The sequence below is a fragment of the Lipomyces chichibuensis genome, assembly GCF_038497645.1.
Source record: "Lipomyces chichibuensis strain CBS 12929 unplaced genomic scaffold V1513scaffold_33, whole genome shotgun sequence".
Classification (NCBI taxonomy): Eukaryota; Fungi; Ascomycota; class Lipomycetes; order Lipomycetales; family Lipomycetaceae; genus Lipomyces; species Lipomyces chichibuensis.
In genome coordinates this window covers 131,319-157,954 of record NW_027117485.1, presented here as the reverse complement: position 1 = coordinate 157,954, position 26,636 = coordinate 131,319, and the positions used below count along the sequence as shown (strand labels likewise).

At 47.0% G+C, this 26,636-nt stretch overlaps 8 protein-coding genes across 8 annotated transcripts; 3 read left to right on the top strand and 5 right to left on the bottom strand.

Moving 5' to 3' along the window:
• The first annotated feature begins 2,014 nt into the window (after positions 1-2,014).
• On the top strand, positions 2,015-4,230 carry V1513DRAFT_486396 (topoisomerase II-associated protein PAT1). Its single transcript, XM_066900497.1, has 2 exons — positions 2,015-2,366; positions 2,486-4,230. Exons 1-2 carry the CDS (start codon positions 2,287-2,289, stop codon positions 3,930-3,932), a joined length of 1,527 nt encoding a protein of 508 aa, XP_066751971.1. The 5' UTR covers positions 2,015-2,286; the 3' UTR covers positions 3,933-4,230.
• A 1,962-nt stretch (positions 4,231-6,192) lies between these two features.
• Positions 6,193-8,128, bottom strand: V1513DRAFT_450133 (nuclear protein DGCR14). The gene has a single exon (XM_066898771.1). The coding sequence runs from the start codon at positions 7,926-7,928 to the stop codon at positions 6,459-6,461; it is 1,470 nt and encodes a 489-aa protein (XP_066751970.1). The 5' UTR covers positions 7,929-8,128; the 3' UTR covers positions 6,193-6,458.
• Positions 7,964-9,237, top strand: V1513DRAFT_450131 (P-loop containing nucleoside triphosphate hydrolase protein). The gene is made up of 3 exons (XM_066898770.1): positions 7,964-8,503; positions 8,553-8,582; positions 8,637-9,237. Exons 1-3 carry the CDS (start codon positions 8,150-8,152, stop codon positions 9,156-9,158), a joined length of 906 nt encoding a protein of 301 aa, XP_066751969.1. The 5' UTR covers positions 7,964-8,149; the 3' UTR covers positions 9,159-9,237.
• V1513DRAFT_450127 (S-adenosyl-L-methionine-dependent methyltransferase) lies at positions 9,188-10,882 on the bottom strand. Its single transcript, XM_066898769.1, has 6 exons — positions 10,503-10,882; positions 10,381-10,438; positions 10,253-10,331; positions 10,051-10,193; positions 9,403-10,001; positions 9,188-9,348 (listed from the first exon to the last, which is right to left on the bottom strand). The coding sequence occupies exons 1-6, from the start codon at positions 10,707-10,709 to the stop codon at positions 9,298-9,300; spliced, it is 1,137 nt and encodes a 378-aa protein (XP_066751968.1). The 5' UTR covers positions 10,710-10,882; the 3' UTR covers positions 9,188-9,297.
• Positions 10,883-11,575: 693 nt separating this feature from the next.
• Positions 11,576-18,479, top strand: V1513DRAFT_383132 (uncharacterized protein; the record flags this gene model as incomplete). The annotated part of the gene is made up of 16 exons (XM_066895131.1): positions 11,576-11,829; positions 11,882-12,253; positions 12,307-12,571; positions 12,628-14,613; positions 14,666-15,197; positions 15,255-15,726; positions 15,773-16,073; positions 16,129-16,319; positions 16,378-16,536; positions 16,590-16,866; positions 16,923-17,181; positions 17,236-17,433; positions 17,492-17,616; positions 17,674-17,747; positions 17,802-18,012; positions 18,075-18,479. 16 exons carry the CDS (start codon positions 11,576-11,578, stop codon positions 18,477-18,479), a joined length of 6,081 nt encoding a protein of 2,026 aa, XP_066751967.1.
• A 147-nt stretch (positions 18,480-18,626) lies between these two features.
• Positions 18,627-21,612, bottom strand: V1513DRAFT_433112 (heterokaryon incompatibility protein Het-C-domain-containing protein; the record flags this gene model as incomplete). Its single annotated transcript, XM_066896432.1, has 6 exons — positions 18,627-19,875; positions 19,922-20,961; positions 21,015-21,034; positions 21,089-21,233; positions 21,290-21,346; positions 21,370-21,612. 6 exons carry the CDS (start codon positions 21,610-21,612, stop codon positions 18,627-18,629), a joined length of 2,754 nt encoding a protein of 917 aa, XP_066751966.1.
• A 742-nt stretch (positions 21,613-22,354) lies between these two features.
• On the bottom strand, positions 22,355-23,970 carry V1513DRAFT_403720 (uncharacterized protein). The gene is made up of 3 exons (XM_066895565.1): positions 23,212-23,970; positions 22,994-23,161; positions 22,355-22,944 (listed from the first exon to the last, which is right to left on the bottom strand). Exons 1-3 carry the CDS (start codon positions 23,731-23,733, stop codon positions 22,516-22,518), a joined length of 1,119 nt encoding a protein of 372 aa, XP_066751965.1. The 5' UTR covers positions 23,734-23,970; the 3' UTR covers positions 22,355-22,515.
• On the bottom strand, positions 23,971-26,450 carry V1513DRAFT_450109 (amidase signature domain-containing protein). The gene is made up of 9 exons (XM_066898768.1): positions 26,041-26,450; positions 25,856-25,978; positions 25,714-25,794; positions 25,580-25,651; positions 25,448-25,529; positions 25,339-25,395; positions 25,196-25,287; positions 24,817-25,131; positions 23,971-24,769 (listed from the first exon to the last, which is right to left on the bottom strand). Exons 1-9 carry the CDS (start codon positions 26,308-26,310, stop codon positions 24,230-24,232), a joined length of 1,632 nt encoding a protein of 543 aa, XP_066751964.1. The 5' UTR covers positions 26,311-26,450; the 3' UTR covers positions 23,971-24,229.
• Between the last annotated feature and the right edge of the window lie 186 nt (positions 26,451-26,636).

Below are 26,636 nucleotides of genomic sequence, written 5' to 3'. Positions count from 1 at the left end.
AATCGATGTTTACTATATTGCAATGATTTTGGACCCTCGATTCAAGTGCGAACTCTTGAAACAGGAGCTTGAGGATAAAGCGGCTGCCTCTTTCCGAACAGAAGTGCCACAGGAAGGCCCTATTACATTTCTGTTTGGTCTCGTGGAAGTTGGAATATGCGAAAAAACACCTGAATATATGTTTCCAGGAGATGGATTCTCCTGGTTTTCTGACGGGCATCATCGATATATGTATACATGGTTATTGCTGTTACTTTCAGTGGCGTTCAAAACAACGCTACAAGCCATATAACGACTATAAATCTGGATTAAGACAGCAGTCCACCATAGCTTCCCCCCTTTATATAATCTCGATGTTGTTGACCAATATACCGTCTTGAGGTTGGCATTGAGGTTCGCAGTCAACTGGCAGGCCCCCACTATCTCTTGCAGCTGTGTATCCAATGTCTAACAGATCCCTCCGCAGTCCAGATACAAGTTACGCGGTGGATGATCTTCTTCCCCGTTTCCGGTTTGAGGCTTTCACTATTTCTGACCGGCTCGGGACACATTATTCTCATTCTTACTACTACTTTCTGGTACTACTCGCAAGGTAAAAATACGATTACGAAAAAGATGATGCAAAGCAAATATCGAAGAGGAAAAATTGTTTCAAACAACTGTTCTGAAGTGGTAGTACCAACTATGATTAATTTTCCTTCCCGTAATCATTATTAGGCTGCATATATAGTATGATTTCGGTGCCTTTCTCATCGTATGGCCCTGCGTTGCTCTTGAAGACCCCAGATCCTCTTCATAGGACCGCTTGAATTTTTTGTAAGTCCTTGAAGATTTCTGATCAAACCACAAATGTCCGTGGCATTCTTGGGTTAGTCTCACACAGATTACCAGTTGCCCAATGAAGAATTCGCAAAAGCCCAATGACTCTTCATCGTTATCCTCTGTAACCTCTGGATTCTCAGATTGCGAGAGCTGAAAAAATGCCAACTCTTATGCATAGCCGATGGTCCTGTGTCATCATCACCACAATCACTCAACTCGATGCCAGATCTAATAGTCACGGGCACGGCTAGATCAAAGTCATTGAATCCAATCAGTGGCAGACGCCCTTGAAATAAATCCAACTACAAACCCATTTGTCCTTGTCAGTAAAATAGCAACCGTCGCGTTGGTCTATAGTGGTCTGATCGACAGCTTCTGCACACTTTCGCCAAACATGTACGAATTCCTTATAAATGCTTGGCTTCTCGCGTCCAGCAGCGACCTGCAAATGCAATTGAATCCGAGAACGAACGAGACCGTTACAAATAATGTAGCAAAGTACATCAAGTCTGTTTCTAACCAAATGTAAAGTATAATCTTTTTTTAAAAATTCGCCAGTGACTCTCCAAGCGCACGTTGAGCGCGAAATTGAAATGGAAGGCATCCGAGCTGGGTCTGCCAGACAGTGACGCGATCTCCCACCGCGAGCCGACATTTCCGAACTCTAGTCCGAACTCTGGTCTGCACCAGTTACTCCAAAGGTACCGGAAGACTTTGGCCTGAACAATAGAATTGCAGTAACTGAGAAGTTCTTTGTTGACGGGAATGGATTTCTTCAGTCACGTGCGCTTTGAGGCGAGGCGATGCGATGCGATATTCACCCATCATATCGTATATCGTATCGTCTTAGGCGATATTTTAGGCAATAATCCTAAAATAATATCGCCAAAAATTTTCCTCTGACGATATCGTATCGCCTACGAGGCGATGCTGCCATATCGTGTCCAGCCCAGTAGTAGTTCCTCGCAGCATTTGTCTATCATATCTTAAAGCGAATGCATATCACTGCCAGAATTGCTTCCTAATTCTCCCCGTTCAGTAATGATCATATCCCACTCAGCCAATTTCATTAGCAGTATAGTGCGGCTCCCGCTTGCAGCAGAACCCCACACAACCGTACTTACCAACCAGATTTGACGATCACAAATTAATCACGAGTCACAGATATCACGAAAGCGACTTTCTCCGCCGCACATAGAGACGTGCCGACTTTTAAAGAGCCCAAATATATAGGAGTAATATACTTCACAGCATTTGCAATACAACAATAATAGACGTATTGGTGAATCCTTCGAGCCGATCCGAAGTTGTTTTTGTTGTTTAATTTGTTATTAGGTATTACGATTTGTGCGGGAAAAAGTTCGAGAGTCGGTAGGAGAGTGAAAATCTTGTGAGCTCCGATATATACACACATAGCTGGCACAGCACATCGGGATCTACAAAGATAGAAAGCGCTAGTTCGAGATGTCGTTTTTTGGATTTGATCCATCCGCAAATCCGAGTACACGGGAGAATGATTCGTCATTTTATGACGAGAATGGAGAGTATGTGTTGCAACATATTGTTTTTTTGCATGATGGCTTCTCGACTACCGAACAGCCTTAGTTTGGCTTAAGGGGCCGCGCATGTACTGTGATGATTTTGTAACTGACTGCGACTATAGCGGCGAATTTGAGGATACATATGACGGCCTCGCTGAGGATTTGGATCAAAACTATGACGAGTTAAACGATGAGACTTTCGGTGCTTTTGCAGAGCCTGTCGGTAAAGATTTCGATTTCTCTGCGCAGACAGCGAAGGCAGCTTCAGTGCTTGAAGAAGAGGAGAAGATTTTGTTTTCTCGGCGAAGACAACAGCAGGTTGACTCGAGCCAAAGAGCGCCAGAAAATCAATATGCTAGCAGCACAGTGAGTGGGATTAGCAATGCGAGAAGTACGGAACGGCAGATATTTGAGATTCCAGAGTTGAAACCGATGGCGTCGTTATGGGAAACGGATCTATCTTCAACGTCGGGCCCGGCTGGTATGTCATCGGCCAACCAAGTATTGACGCAGGTGAAGGGTCAGCAACAACAACATCCAGAGCCGAAGAAATTTTTGAGCCTGGAAGAGGTTGAAGCTCAGCTATTAGCAGCTACTCGAGCACAGGCGCCATCACTACAGCAACAGCAGCAACAGGTGCCACATCAACATCTCCCGCCAGTCATGCCCACTCCGCGTACCCAGCCACAATTTCCACCATCGGGAAGAGTTACGCTTTCACAACAGCAGTACGGACAGGTTGCACCTCGCGTGCAACTAGTAGGGCCACAGTTCGGCATGCCGCCTTCGTTCCCAAATGGACCGATGGAGCCGCCATTGGTCAATCAACTGCGACGGTTTCCGGAACCAGTGTATGCTGATGGCGCGCCGGTCCGGCAGCAAGTGCCGTCTGCAATGCCAGGCCAGCGGACGCTGAGAGCCCCTTCGATGCAGGAGCAACAGGATTATTATCAGATGCTACAACGGCAACAACAACAACAACAACAACAACAACAACAACAACAACAACTCCAGCAGCAAGGTCAAGGACTCCCGCCAGTATCTATGCCGCAGCCGCAACGCCAATCTGCATCTGGGGCACGTGCGCAAGGAAACCCCGTAGTAGAAGAGACACCTGAGCAATCTGTGTTAACGGAGCAAGAGATGATTAAGGAGTTGAAGGCGGCAGGACTGTCTCGATATAACGGGTTGATGACATCATCAGACAAGAATCATGTTACGCGTATACAGCTGCAGCAGCTGGTGACGGAGGACCCGTTCACAGAGGACTTTTACTATCAAGTGTACACAGCTCTACACGGTCCGAAGGATGGCCAGAGCGGAGTGAGCAATACAGAGATTGCGGAGAAGTATCTGAACGAGTATGGCCGAAGGTCACGGTATGGTCTTCGTCGACAGCAGGAGAGTATGCAGCGCATGCAGCAGCGTGCGATTGCCGCGGCCAAGGCACATCCTAAACATGAGCAGTACGTCGTTGAGGGTGCGCTGGGCAAGATTGCGTTTGCGACTGTGAAGGGACCGCGACGGATTTTGGACTTGGCGAAGAAGGCTGCAGAGGAGAGAGCGTAGTCAGACATGTGGAAATTGCTGGGAGCTCTTTGAATTGAAGTTTGGATTGAAATGGTAGTATTGTCTTGAGTAGCATTAATTTCTTGTGTGTCACGAGCTTTTGTTTGTAGTGTTAACTTGGAGCGACACGGTCGTTACTTGAGAGTCGGTAGCTTGAGTCGGATGTCCATGTTATATTGTTATTGGAGCCGACATAACTGAAATCAATACATTGAAGTTGAACAGAGAATTGTGTTGGACATGGGGACTGTAGCAGAACTACCGTTAGCTGTTATATGGAGACGGCTCTCATCTCGACGCTTCCGCATAATTCTCATTGGAAACATAACGAACAATGGCGAGACTGCACCGCCACTGCAATATTCGTATCAGTGATAAATAACATTATGCGTGTTATATTTGGCAGCAACGATTGAAAACTCGTAAGGCACACGACACCGCAAAAATCTGTAGTGTCGAAAAGGACGCTTCCAGGATCCCCGTTGTGCACTTTTAAGCTAACACCCTGTCTCCGTCGCATACTTCCAACAGCAGCCTCGTAACAGGAAGGACTGCCAGGCGCGCTACTGCCCTGGGCATGTCTCGTTCTCGATCTCTCACTCCTGCCATGGACTTCTCTACCGCTACTGCCGCCACCTATCTCGGCTGGCCCAGCATATGTCCGGCTGCCAGCTCTTCCGACACGACAGCCGTCTCAATTCCCTACTATATCCAGGACAGTCAGCGCCTCTACACAGCTACCCTTAAGTCGATGTTCGATTCTACTACTCAGCATCCGCAACTGCTTCAACTACGGCAACACAATCAGCGCTCGACCCCAGAGCTCGCCGTCAGCATGCGCTTCGAGTTCCGCGCAGACCTTAAGCAACTGCTCAAGGCACTCGCAGATCGCGAGAACTGGGAGTTCACATGCGTGAAATCGAACGCGACACGCTACCCCATCCGCTGCAACGACCGCGGCCTGGAACGGGTTCCTGCACTCGTCGTGTCCAAAATCTTCTGTTGCGGCAAGGAAGCCCATCGAAAGGAACGCCGCTTGTGATTCCGGTCTACCGTAGCACTCACTCCTGCGTCAAGCGTCACTCGCGCCACAGCGTGGCATGCTCTTCATAGATTGCCGGCCGGATACTACCACGTCTGTCTTCGCGTAAACCAGGAATACGCCCCAAACGACATCATCTCCCATATGCGTCTGGAGCACAGCATCTCTGTTTCATACAAGCGGGCTTTCCGCGCGCGTGAGACCGCCATACTCATGCTGCAGTTGCGTGCACCATGTGCCGTCCTCGATGACCATATAAACTGTGACCGCACTAACTTCGACAACATCAACCTGGCGCCGACACCGATATCGAGATAAAAGATATGGCCGGCGGCTGTACTCTGCAGGGCACGCGGGTCGGAGTCGGATGCGTACACGGAGCAAGAGTCCGATGCGATCATGGAGGAAGGTTTACCAGTGGATGAGCGTCAGTGGATTACCGAGACCTGGCTGCCAGTCGATATGGCCGAGTCGAATTTCTGGCCGACGCGTAGGCGTGAATATCGCAAACATCCCGCAATTCATCGACGAGTGTCTTCTCGATATGACTCTGACGCTTCATCGAAAGATATGGCTCAGTGAATAAGGAAAACAATATACAGTGCGCAATGATTTCATCGTGCCAAGTTAATTTCAGGTGATGCACGCCCTAAATTAGAGGCGCACATTGTTGACGTCGTAGTTGCTGAATATGAATGCGTATTCGTCCAGTATCACTTCCTGGCAGGTACCACGGGTACAAACTTGCCCCGGTGTGATGGTCTATGAACCCCTGAACCCCTGACCGCAGACTAACCTGACCAATATCAATAACATTAACTATTGTATTCAGGCTTGTTGCATCTTGATAGGGAGCGTTGCCTCTTTCCTGCCAACGGAAAATATGTCCATCCGACCTGTCGCTGTGGGTTAATGGGTTTGACAGTTACTCTGGAGGAGGCTGCTTTCAGTGTTTATGGTCAGCTACGAATCATTCATGTAATCATGTTTGTTGTAGAGACTGGATCTAAATATGAATTTGGTTTGTGTAAGATGTACAGATTGCGCAGTTGAAGATCGATGGACGGGTAATATCGGAGTAGGTACAGATGTATAATAGGTAAAATCTTAGTTGCATAGTTATAGTTCTGGCATGATATTCGATGGGTGCGGCGACACCCTCAAGATGCGTTAATCAGAATACTGCCTTCTGATATTTCTGAACCCTTCACCTGCATGTAGCCAATTGGATAGTATTAAAATATAATAGACGCTATCGTGTCATAGTTTCTAGACCAAAGAGTTTGAAGGCATGCTATTGCCTTTATCTGGCGTGCCTTCTGTCGCATTAAGCCGTATTAATTATTACTTAAGGTACTCAGCCGGCGCCATTGCTTGATATGTAGCCACGGCTGCAACTATCCTTCGGATAACTGTATAGCCGTCACGATGAAGATGAATATCTGGACCCGATGTAACACTAGAATCTATGCGAATACATACATCTACTTTCTAATCATAGGCGTGGCCATTTCTCTCTTTGTTGCAACATTCTCACTAGTCTCACTTCCATCTTGTACATCCGACCTTCCCTTTTTCGCACTTACAATGCTGCTGAGTAAACGCTTGCCGGCCGGGGTCAGCATCGCCTTCTTCACATCTGGTACACTCTTAAACTTCGGCACCCCACTACCTGGACGTGCTTGGTTAGAACTAGGTGTACCAGCTCTCTTCGACATGGAAGAGAGCAACTTATGGTGTAGTTCTTCCCGTTTAGGCGTCTCTGCCACCCGAAACTTGGAAACAACTGGAGTTGCTGCTACTGCACCCCACGTCATTGGAGGCGCACCAAGCTCAGAAGGCGAAGGCGACGGCGCCGCCGAAACAAACGAATATCCTTGAACCCTTGGGGTGCTAGCTCTTTCCGATGAGCCGTCCGACGTTGCCGGCGACGGCGCGCGACTCAACAGGTTAATGCTGTGTGGCCCAACCGATTCCGAGGGGACGAAGCGCGTGTTCACACGTTGAATTACTTTGGCTCGCGCTGATTGTAATGCCGCAGTCGATAACTTCCCCGCATCGGGACCGAAAATAAGTTCGTTCTTGGGTTTCGACTTCCATGTATCCGGTTTTGGAGGTCGCGTATCAGGCAGTATTAGTGCCAATGTTGACGATGGCTGATCTTTGCTGGCGATCGTCAAGGCTGTGGATGACGATGTGGCGACGTCCTGATCTTTCGAAATTGATCTCTGCCACTCGAGATACTCAGTACCACGGTAGCCTGGTATCTTATTCCCGTTCCATAGCCACGCATACTTCTCTCTATTCTTCTGATTTCGCTCGTCCAGGATCTTATGGAATGACTCGTTGTCCTCAGATGTATACTTTGCCTGAAAACCATTGAGCGACATATTCGTATTCACATTTTCGGAGTCTCGTTCACTTTTCCCGCCAGCTACACTTTGACAGTCAAGCTCATCATCGTCGGAGTAGTCAGAGTTGCTGGGACTATCTTCGCTCCCGTACACAGAGTCTCCATCGTAAAAACGAGGTGTATCCGCTCTGCCATCTGCAACTGTAGGTGTCTCGGCGCGAAAACCAGCTTCGCGTCTCCGCAGATCGTCCAGCCTCCGTTTCTTCCGCTTTCTCACTAACTCCTCTTCCCTCGCCACTCCATCGACTCTATTCAGCCGCTCCAATTTCCTCCTCAGTTTGGCTACAAGGCGCTCGTCACCGTCTTTAACGGCATCTAAGTACGCATTCTTGCACTTCAAAAGCACCAGGTCCGGAAAATAATCCCGCTCAATAATGCTCGAGATCGAGGATACATATGTGTCCTCCTCTAGGGCGATATTCGGTCGCGCAATCTTGGTTGTCGGTGGTGGCGGGGGAAGCATTAGTGCTGCTTTCGCCTCCGTAAAGGCTGCCACCGACAGTCCTTCTGGCTTTGGCGGTGGCGACTGCGGTGTATCCATGGTATTAGACAAGGGGCTGCGATACAGTTAGAATGCGACGATCTCAGATTGTTCGCACGCTTGGATGACGAGAATTCTGCGGCGAGGTGTCATAATATTCAAACTAAAAATTCAGGGGCCGGGGTTGGGTCTCTACTGTCAAATTTCTTAGGTCGACTGCGTGTTGGATCTGTTAGTTGGCACCCGACCGGATCTGTTTGATCTACTGGAGATTTATTGGTATGATTAGGCGAACAGTAAGAAGGTCCACATATAACTCCTGTTCCGCAAGCGCAGTGTTTCGACGTCTAGTTCCTGCGATCTCGATATCATTTCCAGCATCATTGACCTTCTCCACAACAGGGGCTTGGACGCTGAAAGATTCCACAAAAATAAAAAGTGGCAGCAATAAAAATGACGCCGGAAACCGTCGGCTGCAGAAAAAAGACAAACATAGGTACGCACTGCGAATAGGATATCGGACACCGGCCTTAAATGACCTCGCACTCGCCAAGCGGTTTTTCGAGAAGTCACAGATTTATCATGCCGGGTCTGCGTCTTTACATGATGCGGCTTTTGACACAATAATTCCTCAAGTGAGATTCCTTACAATACATGGTGGCTGAGATGGCTAATCATAAGCAGGTCGCATTCGCAGGACGAACGAATGCTGGCGTAAGTTAGTCCCTTGTTCTCCATCATCAGAGAACTGACTGCATGCTCTTCCAGAAATCATCTCTGCTGAAGGCACTGATGCCAGAAATGAAGATAATCAAGCCGTCCAAGAAGCCGGGTTTCACTCGCAAGATATATTTCTATGGCGTTGGTAGCAAACCTGGCCGCGAATTGATCATGTCCGATCTGCCAGGCTATGGCTACGGCTCAACAACCGAGCAAGGCGACGCTATTTTAGAATACCTGCGCACCGCCGCTAATCTAAAAATGGTCTATATTTTGATGGACTCCCGCGTTCTTGAAATGCCTAGTGACAGGCAAGTGATCGCGTTACTAGACACCTACGGTATCCCGTGGCAGATCATCGGCACAAAATTTGATCGCGCCAGGTCGACAAATCCTGAACATGTGCTGGACATGCTGATGCGGTTCTCCAAGGCGTCGAGGAAAGGCGCGATGGGCGCTAGTGAACAGTACTACAAAGACGAGATCATCGTCACGTCAGACAAGACCATGGTCGGAATCAACGAATTGAAGTGGTCCATCATGCGCCATTGTGGGTTGGTATCGGAATGAGTTCGTCGTTAAAATTTAAGTGGAAAGAGTAGCCTTGGCAGAGGATAATATTATAGTCGGCACATATCATAGTACAACCCACATATCTAATAGTTTACAAGGTCAAAAATCTCCCATCACTGCAAACAACCCAACTAATTTACAAGGGCTTCTTCGCAATGAACAACATCATAGGGGTGAATAATCCTAACTACAGCAAACAGTTAGTTGGCGAAGAGTGATATACGCTCCAATATAAACGTACCTTAGCTCCAAGAACCAAGTTAACAGCAGCCTCCTCAAGAGCTTCCGTAACCTTCTGCGAGCCGGCAGGAGCAATGTGGAGCTTCTCCAAGAGGCCGACGACCTTCATCGTGACCTGTCTGCCTAGCCAGCTGGTTCGGAATATAGTTGCGAGGTCAGCAATCGATCGACAGTACTTGAACTCGGGAGAGAGCGGATAGTACCACGGAATGTCGTCGTGCCTTGCTGCAAGGTCCTCCTGGTGGACAATTTCGAAGCCAACATTCTTCAGAGCCTGCTCGGCAACCTCGGTTTTGTACATCTTGGGAATACCGTCACCGATTTCAATGCCGTAGCACACCTCTCTATGGAGTGGGATACTCTCATCATACTTATCAGTCATGACCCACTCGTAGACGCCAAAAGTGCCGCCGGGTTTCAAGACCTTGTAAATCTCACCATAGACACCGTCAAGTACAGGAGCATGGACAGTTGCCTCGATAGCATAGACAGCATCGAAAGTCTCCGGCTCAAAGTCCATCTGCATAAAATCACCTTTCACAAAGTTGAGCTTGTCCGCAAGGCCAAGGCTTTTTGCGTAGTGGTTGGCACGCTCGACCTCTGCATGCTGTTAGAATGTATCCCAGAATCTTGTTGGTAGAGAGCTTACGGTAGTCATTGTTATTCAGCCCGGTAATGTTGCAGTCAGTGAATCTGCAAATCTCCTGAGCTGGACCTCCTACACCACAGCCAACATCGAGTACTTTCATGCCCGCGGTAAGACCCATCTTGAGAGCAAGATAGTGTTCGTGTCTACAATGATAAGCAAATTTTCCTCTATAGATATCCCGATCGGGCCTGAATTGACATACCTGGCAATGGACTGTCTGAAAGCCTCGCCCTTGTAGAATCTAGAGAAGTGAAAGGAGGTACCCCAGCCGTACTCGTAAACTGAAGCATGTTAATCTATATGCTCATGTTCAACTTTTACAGCACGTACAGTCAGTGACCAGGTTGTAATAGTGCTTGGTGAGCGAGGCGTATTCCTCAAGTCGCGTCTATATTCCATTGAACGTTAGCTCACCCGACGGCAACTCCAACACAAGCATCTTAAATGTGCACCTTTTTGTCGTCCTCTGTCTCGGTAGACGGCCGCTTGTTGTCCCAGTGCTTGAAGTACTCAGCTACAGCAGCCTTCTGGGCGTCAGCGTTTTTGCTGATAGCAGCAACGAAACCCGTCTTGGAGGTAGAGTTCTTGCCGTGCAAGGCAGTCTTGAACTGAGCGTCCCGAGCGCGGTCCTGCTTTTGAGGGACGAATTCGGTAGCCATTATTTGATTATATACGATTGAAATAGTATAGATAGAATAAAATGTGAATAATACAGAAAGTAAAAGAGGCGGAAGAAACGAGTTCGCAGTACAAAAGAGAGATGGAAGCAGGGCAAACTGTATTTGAATGGCTTTGGCTTCGCAACTGCCGGGGCCGCAAAATGCCCCAGTCGTGGCCTCGAGGGTTCGCGTTCTGACGCGACCCGTATCTGTCAAATAAGGGATAGCTAGTTGCTGCCGGTATGTCGCAAACGTTGCGGCGTTTGCAGCTTTAAATCACACATGTTAAGTTAGTTGGGACGTATCAACATCAGTAGTAGTTCGTTTATGTTGTGGTAATCTCGGTGCCAGTCAGGGTCAGGTCGAGCGGCGCAAGCCAATACGGGCCACCTCGGCTCTTTTGCTGCCATCTGTCAGGCTTGCTAGTGTTCGTATTGAGCCTCGTATTCAGCGAGCTGGATACAGCTGGCCATGCATCTATGTCATTGAAAGCATACCCTTTAACCATGTCGGGCTAGTGGATGCCCATTAGACATTGTTTCCGACATCTTTGTTCACACTATTTATCCTCTGGGCTTTCTGCGTCAATTTGACGTATCGGCACCTATTCGGGTCGAATACGACATCTCGGGAGACACCGAATACGACATCTACTTGGGTAAGGGTACCCCTGAAATTTTTGTTGACCCTTGAGCTCGTGATGCGTTAAGCTCGCGTCGCGCTGCGTTTTTGGCAACATCTAGTTTAACATCTGTTTAAATCTTACTAAACGATTAATACTTCGTCCAGAAGGTTCTCGCCGTGGCAGCCAAACCTGATATAGCCAATTGGGTGCGGTTATTTCAAACGTTGCGCGGCTAAGCGGAATGACACCTGCTGAGGACGATGATGAGGCAGCCTCCATACATGAGCCGACAGATAACGGATCCGATGGCCTGCTTATGCCAGATCTGGATACAAGCAAATTACTTGGGAAGCGGCCGCTCAGAATGAAATTTGAGGACGCAAGCATTGAAGATCGAATCGCTGCTACAGTGCAAAGCCGAATTCCACTCTGTTTTGACGCGATACGTGGCAGCAAGGTCGTCCATGACTTTACTGCTTTTGTGGACTTCCTGAAGTATGGTTTTGTTATTGATCGCCATTATAAATATGTTAATAAGTAAAAACAGATCCTCGCAGTTTGCGGCACTGAAGGAATTGCAAGTGATCGAAATTGTCCAAGCTATTGGCCTGCTGCCATGCATCAAGTCATGTTGCCTCGAGATTCGGCGTGATCTCTATTGTCCCGTGTGTGATAGTCGACAGCTAAAACGGAATTTTTTAAGGACAGATCAGTGGCCTGAGCTGCTGCAAGTCATCGAAACTCTCGCAGCGTTGGAATTCGTTTCCCGGTCAGAGAGAGTTGGTCCGCTAGTTTTACTATCATTACGGAGGATCTTAAGCCATTTTCAGCCATCACCAACCCATGACGCAGTTCTTAGAAGGTGGTGTTATGCTATGCTGCAAAGCCGCGGGAGCAGGGAATCGAGGATTGCCGCCAGGTATATTATATGTTACCAGTCAACTAGCGACTTCAGATAATGATTGATATTAGTCGGGTACTTGCGCTTTTGGTCCTTGATGCAGATACTAACGCGACGCTGGAAGACCAGACGACTACCAAGTATCATGTGTTTAATATGGTCGCACACCTTCATGAAATGTCCACGACTGAGAAATATCTCTCGGAAGCAGCAATAATGGCTTGGAGTGAAATGGCGAAGATATCTGAGGGAGACGAGCTGACATATATGGTCATGAAACTAATGATTTATTTGGGCAGTGACAATTCGTTCGATGTCTCTCTGGCCTTTCATGAGGTTAGTTACACCTCCTATTTCTCAGTTCTGACCAGGCTAATAAGACCAATAATCAGCTGAGATCGTTAGCGGCGTTGAAAGGTCTGTCAACGTGGCAGTTCATGGCGCCATTTTGGTCAACAGTCAGCGTTTACATCGTGAAAGATTTCACTCCGAACAGTCCATTCATGCGTACCTTTGCAGACCTCCTCGAAGTGTCGATTGATACTTTCTTGACACGCACACAAGAATACACCATTCCGTATCTTGTTCAATGGCGAAGAAAGGCTGTTGTTCAATATATAGCCGATATCGAGCGCAAGAGTGTCTTCGATATCTGCACCAAAAATATGTACGCCATTCTCGGCGTTTTGTTGACGAGAGATGTTAAAGATCCGATACGGGAGGCTGTAAGCTGTCTAGTTGAAATGTCAGAGAACTTTGCACGACTATCTATCCCTAATCTCATTCGCTCGGACTTAATAGTAGTGTCAGTCGAGGTCCTGAAAGTCTATAGTAATACCGACATCGAAAAACCGGAGATTGAAATCGCTGCATTCAAAGCTATTAGTCTTATCGCTGATTTGGATTATAAGGTTGATTCGTCGAAATCACAGCCAATGATGTCACATTTGGAGAATTTCTTCAGCAAGAATATATTAGGAATATTTTCTCGCTTTTCCGATATGTTATATAACGTACACAAGAAGTTACATTGGATGGAGAAATTGCAATGTTTGAGAGGAATCGCCGCGACAATTCGGTTTGCTAGAGAACGTGCCGTGGCAGCTATTCCCCAGATCTGCTCTTGCCTTCAGTCATCACTGGAAGATCCTATTCTTCAAGAGGCGGCATTATTAGCGTGGATGAACATGATAAGGTATTTCGCCAACAACGATGTGCGAAAATTATTGCAACTGACTGTGTCTGTTACCTTCAATTGTTGGGATATGTTTTCTTCAAGGTCGAAGACGGTGGCGAGGAACATGCTTGAACTAGTTATTCAAACGGGCGTTCTGCAGCTTGTCAAAATTACGGAGATACCGTCTCGATCAGATTCGATTCCAGAACTCAAAGAAATTGTGTCTACCATGACACGGAAACTTCGACCAGTGTCTAGCGATCTCAGTCAACTGCTGGGCCTCACGGAGAGATGCAGGCATGAAAATTTTGCGGTTGTTCACGAAGCGCTGTTGGAACTTCGGTCTTTTCTGATAGAAAAGCAGTTCTTATTGTATTCTATGTCGCTGTTAAGCTCACCCGATGCGAATATTACTGACATATTTCGCACCCTTTTGAACGTATGTCATCGATACACAGACAACAAAATCGAAATCGCAAAATTAGCAGCGGAATGCATTGGATGGCTTGGCTCCCCCGATACAAGCAAGCTAAATGATCATTCGGACGTTCAAGGAATTGTTGTCGTGTACAATTTCGAAGAGGACGCCGAAAACATTGACTTTGTCCTAATATTCCTGGACCAGTACTTGGTACCCGCATTTAGATCTTCTACTGATACGAAGGCGCAATTATTTTTGGCATATGCTATGCAGCAGCTTCTCAAATTTTGTGGTCTCAATCCAACGACGGTTACTCCAGCTGGCGGACAAAAATCATATATGAAATGGATAGGGCTCAGCGAGGCGTCTAAAGTTACTCTCACACCATTTTTGACTTCCAGATATGATCTTAGTAGCAGCTTGACCGGGCTACAACGATATCCCATTTTCAAGCGAACACACGATCATAAAACTTGGTTACAAACATTCACATTAGATCTTCTGTGCAGAGCTTCTCTCATGCTGCAATCTGCCTTGCAAAGCATTACCTCTGCTGAAAGTGTCTCGCAAGATGTCGACATTTTCTTTATATTTTCGAAGATCATCAACAACCAGGATTTATCTATTGCAATTTTCTTGCTTCCATTTATGGTGCAGCATGTCATTAGCAAAGGCACAAGCCAGGAACGAGACGATATCCTACATGAGATATTGGCTGTTTTGAACACAGGTGCCGAGCCCGCGGAGTTCCAGAGAGAGGATCTAAGGTTGTCATACCAAGTATGACCCCTGTTTATTATTGACCCTGTTGGTGATTGGCTAACAAATATAGACGGTGTTTTCGATACTCGACTACAACAGCCGATGGCAGCGGACTCGACGGAAGAAGAACGCTGCATTACTTCAAGTAACTCGTCGGAATGATCGCGTAATTGATCAAGGCGACAATGCGGAGGAACAACTATCGACGCAAAATGTTTATTCGGATCGTCTAATGAACAGCATTCCTGGCGAGGTTGTTGGTGAACGAGCATTTGAGTCTCAATCGTATGCGCGGTCATTATTTTATTATGAGCAATACTTGCGAGAAATCAAGGCAGCTAAAAATGCCGACAACGACAAAACCGAAGCTATATATCGAAAGCTGCAACAGATATATACAAAGCTAGAGGATCCAGATGCCATTCAGGGTATTTCGACGCTATTGCTATCGTCCGATTTAGAACAGCAAATACAGGAGCATGAAGCGGCCGGAAGATGGGATCTTGCGCGAAACTGCTATGAGATTTGTGTTCGCGATCATCCAGATGATATTGAAATGCAATCAAGATTGCTCGTGTGCTTACGCGAGCTAAATGAATATGGTTAGTTGCTACGGAACCATACCCCGCACAATTTCTGACACGTGTATCTTGGTCTAGATGCGATTTTACATCGACTGGATATCACCGAACCCGGAGATGGAGACAAGGTTAAGCAATTGATAGATCTAGGTATTGAGGCATCCTGGGTGCTGGGTAATTGGAACAGCGTCGAATACTGGATTCAGAAAGCTACTAAACCGACCTTCGATTATAGCGTTGGAAAGGCTTTGACCTGCATTCGATCAGGCGACATTGTCGGACTATTTCAGACCCTGTCAGAGGCTCGTTCGAACGTCGCAAATGAAATAGCGATGTTTGAATCTTCATCTCCTAAGCTTAGCCACGAATTTATCTTCCGACTGCATGCTCTTGCCGATATCGAGTCAATGGTTATGTCGTGCTTAAAACTCAAGACAAATTTTGCAACGCAGTTGCACTACATGAATCAAAGGACTCAGATGGATAGTGGATCCTATCGAGAGAACAGATATCTTATGGACTTACGAAGAGCTGTTATCGGTTTAATGCAGTACGTTGTCCTTATCTTGTACTTTGTCTGTTCTAAAACGTTTTAGGACCTCCTTTTCAGGTGACGACGATTTAGTTGTTCTGCTTCAAAAAGCAAAATTAGCACGAAAGACCGGGATATACGATCAAGCGTATTCTTTCGTATTAGGCGCCTCCAAGCATGACTCCCCGTCAGTGGTAATTGAGCAATCTCGGATTCAATGGAATGAGGGACAGCGCCGACAAGCTTTGAAAAAGCTTGAGACGATTGTGATGCCTTCTTCATCGATGTCATCTAGCCCAATGCGAGATCTAGATGCATTATCGAACATTCCCGATGGTCAACACAAAAACCTTTCTAGAGCCAAGGTCTGTCTTCGCCAGCCTTCCCTGTATGGCATATGCCGACTAAATCTGTTTCCAGGCTGTCTTGCTCTATGCCAAATGGTTCGACCAAGCAAATCAAGGTAGTTGGGCAAAGGTATCTAAAAGATATGAGGCTGTGATTGGCACCTGCGCAAGCTTTGAAAGCGGTCATTATTATTTGGGACGCTATTACGTCAAAATATTAGATTCTCAGAAGAGCCTACTAGCGCAACAGCAGAATAGATCCTAGTGAGTTGATGATTAATATTTTGTGATATCTAGCTGTCTCGGTCGCTTATATGAATAGTATTACGGGAGAGTACCATATGAAGATATGTGAGTCATACTGTAATGCTTTGCGTACGGGCGTGAAGCATGTTTATCAGATACTACCGAAATTGGTGACGATCTGGTTGGACTTTGCAACCGAAGAATATCGACATGCTGGTTCAGCTAGCGAAGCAAAGTATGGTGGTTTTAATTATAATCTTTTGAGTTGCTGCTGACAGGAGTATACAGGGATACATCTGCATCACGCAGTCGCAATCTAGAGCAAATGACGGCATTGATTCAGGACACCTTTAATGCGATGCCTAAATATTTGTTTTTTACCGCATTGGCGCAGATGATATCTAGGCTCGACATTGGCGTTAAGATTGCAAAGATCTTGATGGGTGCTCTAGTATCGGTAGCATTGGAATATCCTGAACATGCACTCTGGCAGGTGCTAGCTATTTCAAAATCGAAGGCTAAGGAACGGGCAACCAAAGGCAAAGAAATTGTTCGAATGCTTACTGTGCGTACTACTTGTCGACGCGTTTGTATGCTCAATTCTAACATGTGGCCCTTTAGTTGCAAGCTCAAAGGCGGTCAGGGCAGCTCTTAGGTGACATCAAGAATGCAAACCATTTTATGGAATGCCTGACGCAATTTTGTGGCGTTGGCTTTGCAAGCGACCGGCAACTTGATATGAGCACTATGCCTGAACTGATCAGGAGCTTGCCCTGTATGCTCGTTGTACCGGTTCAGTCGAATCTGACTATTCGATGGCCGAACAAATGGAGTTCATCTGATGATCATATGGCGTTCACACGAAAAGTCACCATTCACGGTGCGTATTTATTACATTTCTATTTGGACATATAGAATACTAATCTATGCGTAGCTCTTTCTCCGAAGGTACAGGTTATGACATCCTTGCAAAAGCCGAAAAAGATTAGTATTTTTGGTAGTGATGGTAATGAGTATCCTATTCTGTGCAAGCCAAACGACGATCTACGAAAAGACGCGCGCATGATGGAACTTAACGGTATGATCAACTTGTTGCTAGAAAAAGATCGCGAGTCTAGTAAGCGGAATTTGTGTGAGTCCAGCTATTTGATTGGAATCAAGCGACGAGTACGACACTGACAGGCGTCTAGCTATCACAACCTATTCAGTTACCGTCCTGAATGAAGAGGCCGGATTGATTGAATGGGTCAGTGATACAAAGACCTACCGTGACATTCTGAGAGTCGGCTACGCTGCACGAAATATCGTTTACACTGTAAGCCCGCCTTCCTGGCCATATTCGGCATTTTCTGATGGATCATTTGCAATCTAGTTTGGTGAGATCAAGAAGCAATGGGACAAGGGCCAGGATAGATTGAGATATTTCGAGCGTAAACTGCTAGCAAAGTGAGTAGTTGTGTCTCCTTTCCTAATGTGCTAATGATAACACATGTGGCTCAGATTTCCTCCGGTATTATACGAATGGTTTATCGAAGTATTTCCGACTCCAACATCATGGCTCGAAGCCCGGACTGCTTACGCGAGAACCGCGGCTGTGATGTCCGTTGTGGGCTACATATTGGGTCTTGGTGATCGGCATTGTGAAAATATTTTATTGCATGAAGGGACGGGCAGACTCGTTCATGTTGATTTCAGCTGCCTATTTGAGAAGGTACGTCGACTTGTAATGGTACTATGATTCCATGACAGTAGCGCTAATGGCAAATTTTGTAGGGTCTTGATCTCGCCGTCCCCGAAAGGGTTCCGTTCCGATTAACTCAAAACATTGTAAACGCATTCGGTCCATACGGCTACGACGGTCCTTTCAGACGTTGCTGTGAAATAGCCTTGAGAATCCTCCGTGATAATGAGGAGTTCGTAGTTCCAGTGCTAGAAACATTTCTCCACGACCCTCTCTTCGAATGGCGCACCCCTTCTAGGAGGACAAACTCGAGCAATAAAGGATCAGCAACATCTCCTCAAGACGCTCTCTATCGAATTGATTGCCGCTTGCGTGGCGTGGTTGCAGACGAATCCTTTCCACTGAGTGTTGAAGCACACGTCGACGGTCTGTTACACGAAGCCACGGATAACCGGAAATTAAGCGAAATGTATATCGGGTGGAGCCCATTCTGGTGATTGCTATCGCTATTTGTTGCTCTAGATATCCCATTTTTCTTTGCATGCATATATTGGATAACTAGCGATTTGGGATACATATTTCATCAAACCTCCGCCAAGATATCATTTACAATCACTTCTTGCCAAATTGTTAGGAGGGTAAGATTAATAGTATCCGCTCTCACGGTTATAGATTGATCCTGGGTATCCTCCTCCTCCTCCTGATGGGCTGTCTTGAGCTGGACGGCCTGTGTAAGGTGGTTGCTGCTCGTCCGGATAATATTCTTCGGCTCCCTGGGATTGACCAGGTGGTGGAGGTTGCCGACTGCCATATGAACCGTCGTAATGTCTAGTAAAATCTCCAGGAGCGCCGCCATATTTGCCAGGGCCAGAGCCATCATCCAAATTTGCGGGATCGTCTCCATTTCCATACGGACCGCCTGGGGGTCTGTAGTATTCCCCACCATACGAGTCATCAGAGAGTCCGTATCCACTAGTTGGGCCAGGCCGATCTCCCCCAAATTCATTACGGCCATAGTGACGAGCCGGCTCGCCGTATCCACCCTGATACCCAGAAGAATGATCGTCATTTATTTGCAAATTATCGAAGCCATAGGACAATTCCTGCTGTCGTCCACGGCTGCCATCGTAAAGCAATGGTCCCGGATGTCCGGAAATGTCGTCGCGTGATGGCCCAGAGTATGTCGTTTCCTGCGAGTAATAACTAGCGTTTTGCCCTGAAGATGAGACGGTCATGTACTCCTGCTGTTGTCTGTATCCGTCATCACTCTGCACCGTATTCGACTGCGCCTCGTATTTGTCTCCGGTCCTCAAATCAGTGCCATAAGACTGTGATTCAGTATATTCATAGTCACTCTCACGCAAACCAAATTGATGGCTCAGCTTGTTAATGTTAGATGCACTATTCAGCAGATTGGCACCGGGGAAATTAGAAGGAATCTGTGACGACCAGTGTGATCCCGAGACACCAGCTGCCTGCGCAACTTTGTTAATGGCACTTGAAACAAAATTGGATGGTTGGTGGCTACTGGCATATTGCTGCGTCGACTGGGGCTGGACCCTGTGCGGGTTTGGCAAAACTCCATGATCATGTCCACTTACTGGCGCTTTTCCTCCAACATGATTGGATCCGCTGAGGACACCGTCGGACGAAAGGCTACTAATTACCTTGTTCTTGTCGTGACCGAGGCCATCAACCCAGGTTTGAACGACTTGACGCATGCGGTGTTGAATTTCTGTTCTAGCGAGAGCAGGGTGGTGGAAAACATTGAGCACTTTGTTCACTACTTCGTAAGGGTCGACGTCTGTGTTCTCCCAGGCTTGCACAATGAGAGGGACGACGTACGAGACTACTTCCTTGGCAACTTTACCAGCTGGTTCATTTAAGTACAACCTATTGCGATTTAGTGACTTCAACGAAAGAAAACGATGGAACGTACGAAAAATGATCTTTGGAGAGGTAACTGTGAGTAGGATTGTCAGAGTTCGGGTCATGCCACACCTCCTCCTGGTCCTTGTTCTCGACAGCAAACTGAGAACCCTTTTGCATTTGCTTAACTACACCTTCGATTAGAGGTGTAACAAACGGTGCGATCAGGCCCATAACGTAGATTGTCAAGGTGTCGCTGATCTTGTCAATCAAGGCATCCAAGAATGGGATTTTCTCCAACCCCGCGTCGATCGCTTTCATGATCTTGTCGCGGAAGGCGAGGAAAGGGTAGATCTTTTGAACAAGTTCCTCGACGTTCATATTGCTCGCATTAGGAGCAGATGCACGAGAATCAGCAGTCAGTCGATCAATTTCGTTACCGAGATCAGTTGTCATTTGCGGCTCCTGGTAGTAGCTCGATGAGTAATCGCCGTTGTCGAAACCACGACTTGATGCATAGCGGTCTTCACGGGCAAGCGCTGTGGAGGGAATGGAAATTGGAACTTTAGATAATAGTCCCTTCAAAACATCTGAGGAATCCGTACTATTACGTCCCTGCTCCAGAGATTCGTGCAGATCCTCCACTTCAGTTTGGGAAAGATGATCCTGCGCTTCGCCTAGTAAGGAGTGCAGAAAATCTAATGATCCAAATGTACCAGTAATCAGCGGATAGACTCGCTTTCCATTGAGATTAATCGCAGTCTGGGTGCCGACATGAGGGAACACATTTTCATACCCAAGTTCCCGTAATGTCAGCTCGACGTAATTCGAGTGCGCCGAGAAATCTTCGAGACAGTGCAATGCCTGGCCGAGTAGTCTGAGGGATTCATACTGGTCTGCCTTGTTGCCGCTGGAACTATAGAGACGGCCACAGTGAATCGACTGCTCAAGGGACGATCGAATATATTGAGAGGAGGTGCTCCATCCTCCGCGATCGTTAGCGATGTAGTTCTTCATACCGGTATTTGGATCAATCCCAAGCTCCTGAGGATTGACAGGACCACGAAGACGCGGGTCATACTTCCGTGCGTCTTGGTTATCGGCATAATCCTACGTGTATAAGTTCAGCTGAGAGACAGTACAATAATTCCCGGCGAGAGTACCTTGGGATTGTCAATGTGTTCTGCGTTAAGTGTTAGAACGATATACCTCTAGCTTGTCACTAGTCCTCGTATACCTTCAGGTCGATAAACCCCAAGTCTCTTATTGGTTACTTCGAACTCCTCGGTCGCATAGCCAAATGCAAGGAAAGAAAGGACCCAAATGAAAACGCGGATAGTGTCCAGGCCGATACCCCTGCTCAAAGTTCCAACATCTACTGCCTATAGCATTATTGTTAATGGCACGTGACTTTGTACGCTCATAATAACAACCGTACCTGCGAATAGTCACGGAGCCAGTTTCCCTGCAAGACATTAGAACCGAATCCTAGCGACTGTCATGCTGGGAGAGACGTACGAAGTATACACGCTTAATCGATATATCGTTGAACTTCTTACCACCAGTAAGCTTGCTAATAAGACCACCGGCGGACATGATCACAGTAGCCAGAGTATCTTCGATATCACCATGGCGAAAATTCTTTCCCTCGATTGCAGATACAGAAGGGATGTTTCCCGCACCGAAGGCCGAGACGCCGGATGGCATAGCTACGATAGCGACAAGCAGGATAACACTGAGTCTAATTACTGATGAGTGCATTGCGACTGGTATATCTAGATTAGCAATATGGAGTACGAGAAGAACTAATGTTAGGTAGGATACAAGGAAATAAACTCGAACTGGAGAAGCAAGATGGTTTATGAGTTTCTTCTACCTGCTGGTAATTTAAGCTAGGCACCACGTGTGCGCTAAGCCACCCCGCAAAGCGGCTGAAGGTGTTAACTGTTGCCTGATTCAGGGCATATTCATGACGACAACTCGAAGAGATGTGCAAGCTTAAAATATAAGGTCGCATTATTTTGGAGTCTGAATGATTAGTTAGGTGAGGGACGACCGACAATGATCGCAATGCTTTGCATGGAATCTTGCAGTTAATTTTGGGATTTTGGAGTTGTGCAGTGAAATTTAATAAGTAAAGTAGATTACTTGCACATTGACTACCTGTCCGACAACACTCATAACATTATCTATAGTGCATGGGAAGATAGTCTAGTTATACGGAAAATATTTTGAGTAAACGGTATGCTGCTTTCTTTGAATCCAGAGACCATTTTATTCAGGCAAGAGGCCATTATAACTTTCACCTTTAATCCAAGTTACTGCGCTAGATCACAACATGATTATCGCATCTCCAGATGGGGAAAACTCTGTGAGTTGTGACTATGACGTACAAGGGGCGTGGACGTTAGTTACCCGGCGCTGTTGTTATTAATAACTATAGCATTCTTTAGGTTTAACGTGCCTGGTCAGAGCGTATGTAAGGTAAGCCATTCAAACCTTTATCATATCTCACGGCGTAGTAGAAAGAGTTCGCTGCCAATGACATTGAACATTAAATGAGATGGCATTAAATCTAAATATCGGAATGTGCAGCTGTAACCAAAGAAAGATTTTCTCGACTTTAATCTATCCCAAAATCATTTTGCATTATCAATTTTCAGCCTAGTTATAGAAGTGTTGCCAGTCCCAAAGGCCGTAACCCTTGTGCTGCTTCCCACCGACCGGTCCACCAATTATGACTCCCTGCGCGCGAGTGTAACCATATCCATCATTATCTGTGCTCGTCAAGACGGTCTGTGAAACTGTTTTAAAGGCATAAACACCACGGACGCCGACGTCAATTTCAATGGTCAAACCTGCAAAAAGAGTGGCGGGCTTCGTCTGCGGGTACGTGATGTTCTTGCCATACGGCCGGACGATAGCAACGGGACCGGCCTTGATTGGGACGCCGTTGACGGCGATGTACGCACTGGTGTATTCGACATTATTCTTGTCGAGCGCGTCGAAGAAGACGACCGAGTATGGACCGACTTTTGCATGTCCCCAGTACCAGTTGTTAATTAGATCCTGCAAAGGGAGCATGCCCCAGTTCTGGGAGGTGTCAGCGACAAACTAGTCAATGCACGGAGTCAGCTCAAACCTTGTCATGATAGCCCCGGCCGGAGAACGTGAACTTCTCGCCAAAGAGCGTAAGGTCTACGTTGGCCACTGAGTCGGGGACTGCATTGGCCCATCCGAAGTGCGGCAACAGAATCTCGGACGATGAACGGTCGGATATCAGGCCGGTAGCGTAGTGTGCGGGCGCAATCTGACATTCATTAGTCAACGAATAATATAAATGAGCGTCTGAGTACATACTGATTTGAAAGTAATGATGCCCTCGATGCCATAGGACAAAGCAGCCTCGAGATTGACAGTGACCTCCGAAAGATCAGGAGTACCAGAGAACGAAAAACCTGAGCCAGTCCAGTTGCCGTAGGCACCGTCCCCAACGGTAGTGATGATGGCCGGACCGGCGAGAACGACGGGAATAGAGAATGTGCTGCCGTTAGGATAGATACCAGCGACGTTGCAGAATGTTGCATACGGCACATTGTAGCCCGGGTACCCCAAAGCATCGAAAGTACCAGTCTGGAAGGAGATCGTGATAGAGGCCGTTGGCGAGACGACATCGAAGTACCACCAGTCGAAGGACGAGCCATTGACAGCGGAGATTTTGGGTCCATCAAAGGGCGAGAGGTCAGCGGCATTAGTTTGGATAGTGACTCCAGACGAGACCATAGTCGACGGAATAATATACGTGTTTGTGGCCTCGAAGCCAGTAGAGACAGTCGCCAAAGCGAGCACGCCTACACTGGAGAAGATAGAGAGGGTCCTCATGAGTGTAGTAGACAAATATCCGTGGTTTGCAATCTAAAGAGCGGATGAGCCCAGGTGTTTATTATTATAATAATGATGGCGCTAGGCGGCGAGCTAGTGAAAGCACAGACTCTGAGTGTGCAGTGCAAACACTCCTCGGGAACACAACCATCACGGAGATGACGAAAATGACAGTATGCAAAACAAGTGCAAATAGTCTAGCTTGTAAAAATATAAAGGGTTCATACAGATGTTCCGGGTCCATATTTTGAGATGTGAACTTGACTAATAATCACGAAACAAATCATACCACGTGCTTGCCTAATTACTCAGGCTAATTCTTCCCCGCCTAGGCCGGGTAGCACATAAAACCCTAACCTTGGTACAAGTATACAAAGATATTCTAAAGTTACTACAAGTTACTACACCTTCAAATAGCTGACATATCATAACAAATAGAGTTGCAGATATATTCTGCTTCCGCCTTGCTAGAGAAAAGTGGCTTATCAGCCACGATTTATTCCCTGAGCGCTGCGTCGACCACTCCCGCAACTGCCAGCATCCGCTCCTCCTCCAAACGGCCTCCAATGACTTGAATGCCGACCGGACCATTCGTGAAGTCCTCGGGAACGTAATCCTCCCACAATTTCTGCTCAATCTCCTTAAACAATCCATTACCTGGTGCCGGTGCCGCGACGTCAATCGCAGGGTCGGCTTTGGTGACCGGAATCACCACAGACGTGTAGTCGAGCAAGTTCAGTAGCGCAGTGTATCCTAGATAGCGAATCTTCAGCTGACCAGCCGGGACCGAGGCACTCACAGTGGTCGGTCGAATCCAGGCGTCGATCTTCTTACCACTCGGAGAGCGAACGCCGTTCATATACTCCAAAAATGCGGTCTTATACTCGAGCTTGTCTTTGTTGAACGTGAACAGCTCAGACATCGTAAGAGCCTTAAAGCCTTTGATGAACATTTGGATATCTGGGATACCTGGTTCACCAGACTTGTCGAGGTCGCCTTGGATATTCTCTCCACCATCGACGGTAAACGCCCGCAACTCGATTTGTTGTTAGCATAAATATTATTTGATTCTATATTACATACCACCACACTCCATCCCTCGTCAGGATTATATGGCTTGAATTCAAAAACCTCGTGGCCCGCATTCTTAAGAGCCTCCGTGACAGTCTTAATGGCTCGTAAAACGGGCGGATGAGGAGTGACAAGGCCGTCATTGGACTCAATCGCAAACACTAGCGGTCGAGACGGGATTTCATAGTCCTTGAAAGGAAGAGCAAGCACACGTGGATCATGTTTCCATGGCTCTTGAGCAAGAAGCGCTTTGGAGAAAAGAGTCAGGTCAGGTAGAGAAACTGCCAGGGGACCGTCAACTGACACGATAGACTCGCTAAACTCTAACTGCATCCATAGTTAGCTAGTCAATTGCAGTGAATGTTCTAATGAAGGAAGACGGGCGACCTACACTGTTTGCAACCTTCAAGTACGGGAATCGCTCGTGCGAGGGTCTCAAACCGTAAACACCAGAGAACGACGAGGGGATGCGAATTGATCCTCCTATCCTGATCAGCAATCACATTCTAGCATCAGAAGCTTAGAAATACATACCAATGTCCGTGCCAATGCCAATAGTTGCGCCTCTCATTGAGATAATGGCGCCCTCACCTAAACTGAACGTTAGGGCATTTCGGCATTAGACCTAAGCCAAGGCACATACCACCAGAGCTACCACCTGGAGCAAGGGTGCGGTTGTGAGCATTCACTGTCTGCCCAAAAACGCAGTTTCGAGACTCGGCTGCCTATCTCAATTAAAATCTATCCAAAAATATAGCAAATATCACTTGCTCACCATCAAGCTGGTAGGGATATTTGTCTTAACGAAGAAAACAGCACCGGCGTTGAGCAGAAGATCGACAATTGTCTAGGATAGAGCTTGTTAGAGATCATATTGTAAAGCAGTAGACATCAGTAGTGAGCATATACGGAGTTCTCCTTCTCGGGCTCATTAGTAATCCACGAGACGTAGCCCATGCAAGTCTCCACGCCTTTCACACGGAATTGATCCTAAATTTTCCTCGTTAGTGACGCAATGACCCGATTTCATTTAAACCGTCCAAATTCTTGCCTTGAGAGAAATTGGCAAACCGTGAATGGGTCCGATAGTCTTGCCAGTGGAGTTGTAGTACTCGTCGAGCTCAGCTGCGCGCTTGAGAGCAATCTCAGGGAAGAACTCCGTGAATACGTTCAACTACGGCTCAATTACATCAGTATCAATCATCTACATATGCCAGAGTGCACAAATCAGTATACCAACTGGTGTGCGAGGACTGCGCGCTTGATGAATGCGGTCGTAACCTCGACTGCAGTGTATTTGCCCCTAGCGATAGCATCGACAATCTCGGTAGCGGTCAGCTCAGTGATTTCAATAACTTCCGTAGAAAGAAGCTCTTTAGGAGCCTGAGAAACGTCCAAACGATCGCCCGGAGGCAAATCATGTTCCGGAATCATATATTCCTTCGGAATTGAGGCGGCCAATTTGGCACGCTTCGCAGCAGCCTTCATTTCCCAGGACGCGACCATTGTTTATGCTGGTCACTGAACACGACGGCAATTTAAAACTGCGAGATAGACCTGTTCGAAGTGAGTAGGCACTGGGCTTTCTAAACGCAAATACGCGGCAAAGATGCGCGGTGGTCTTATATTGTGCTTGGAATAATCGGGCCAGAAATTAATTGGGAAGGCCCAACCCTGATAACGAATCCCCTGGTATTGCTGCTCGGTTAGCCCAAATAAGGTTTAGTCAAAGTTCATGAACAGAACCACACCGCCTCTTGAGCACATATGACACTTATGCCACATTTGCAACCACATCGCGATACGTAATTTTTGAAGCGGCGCTCAATCTG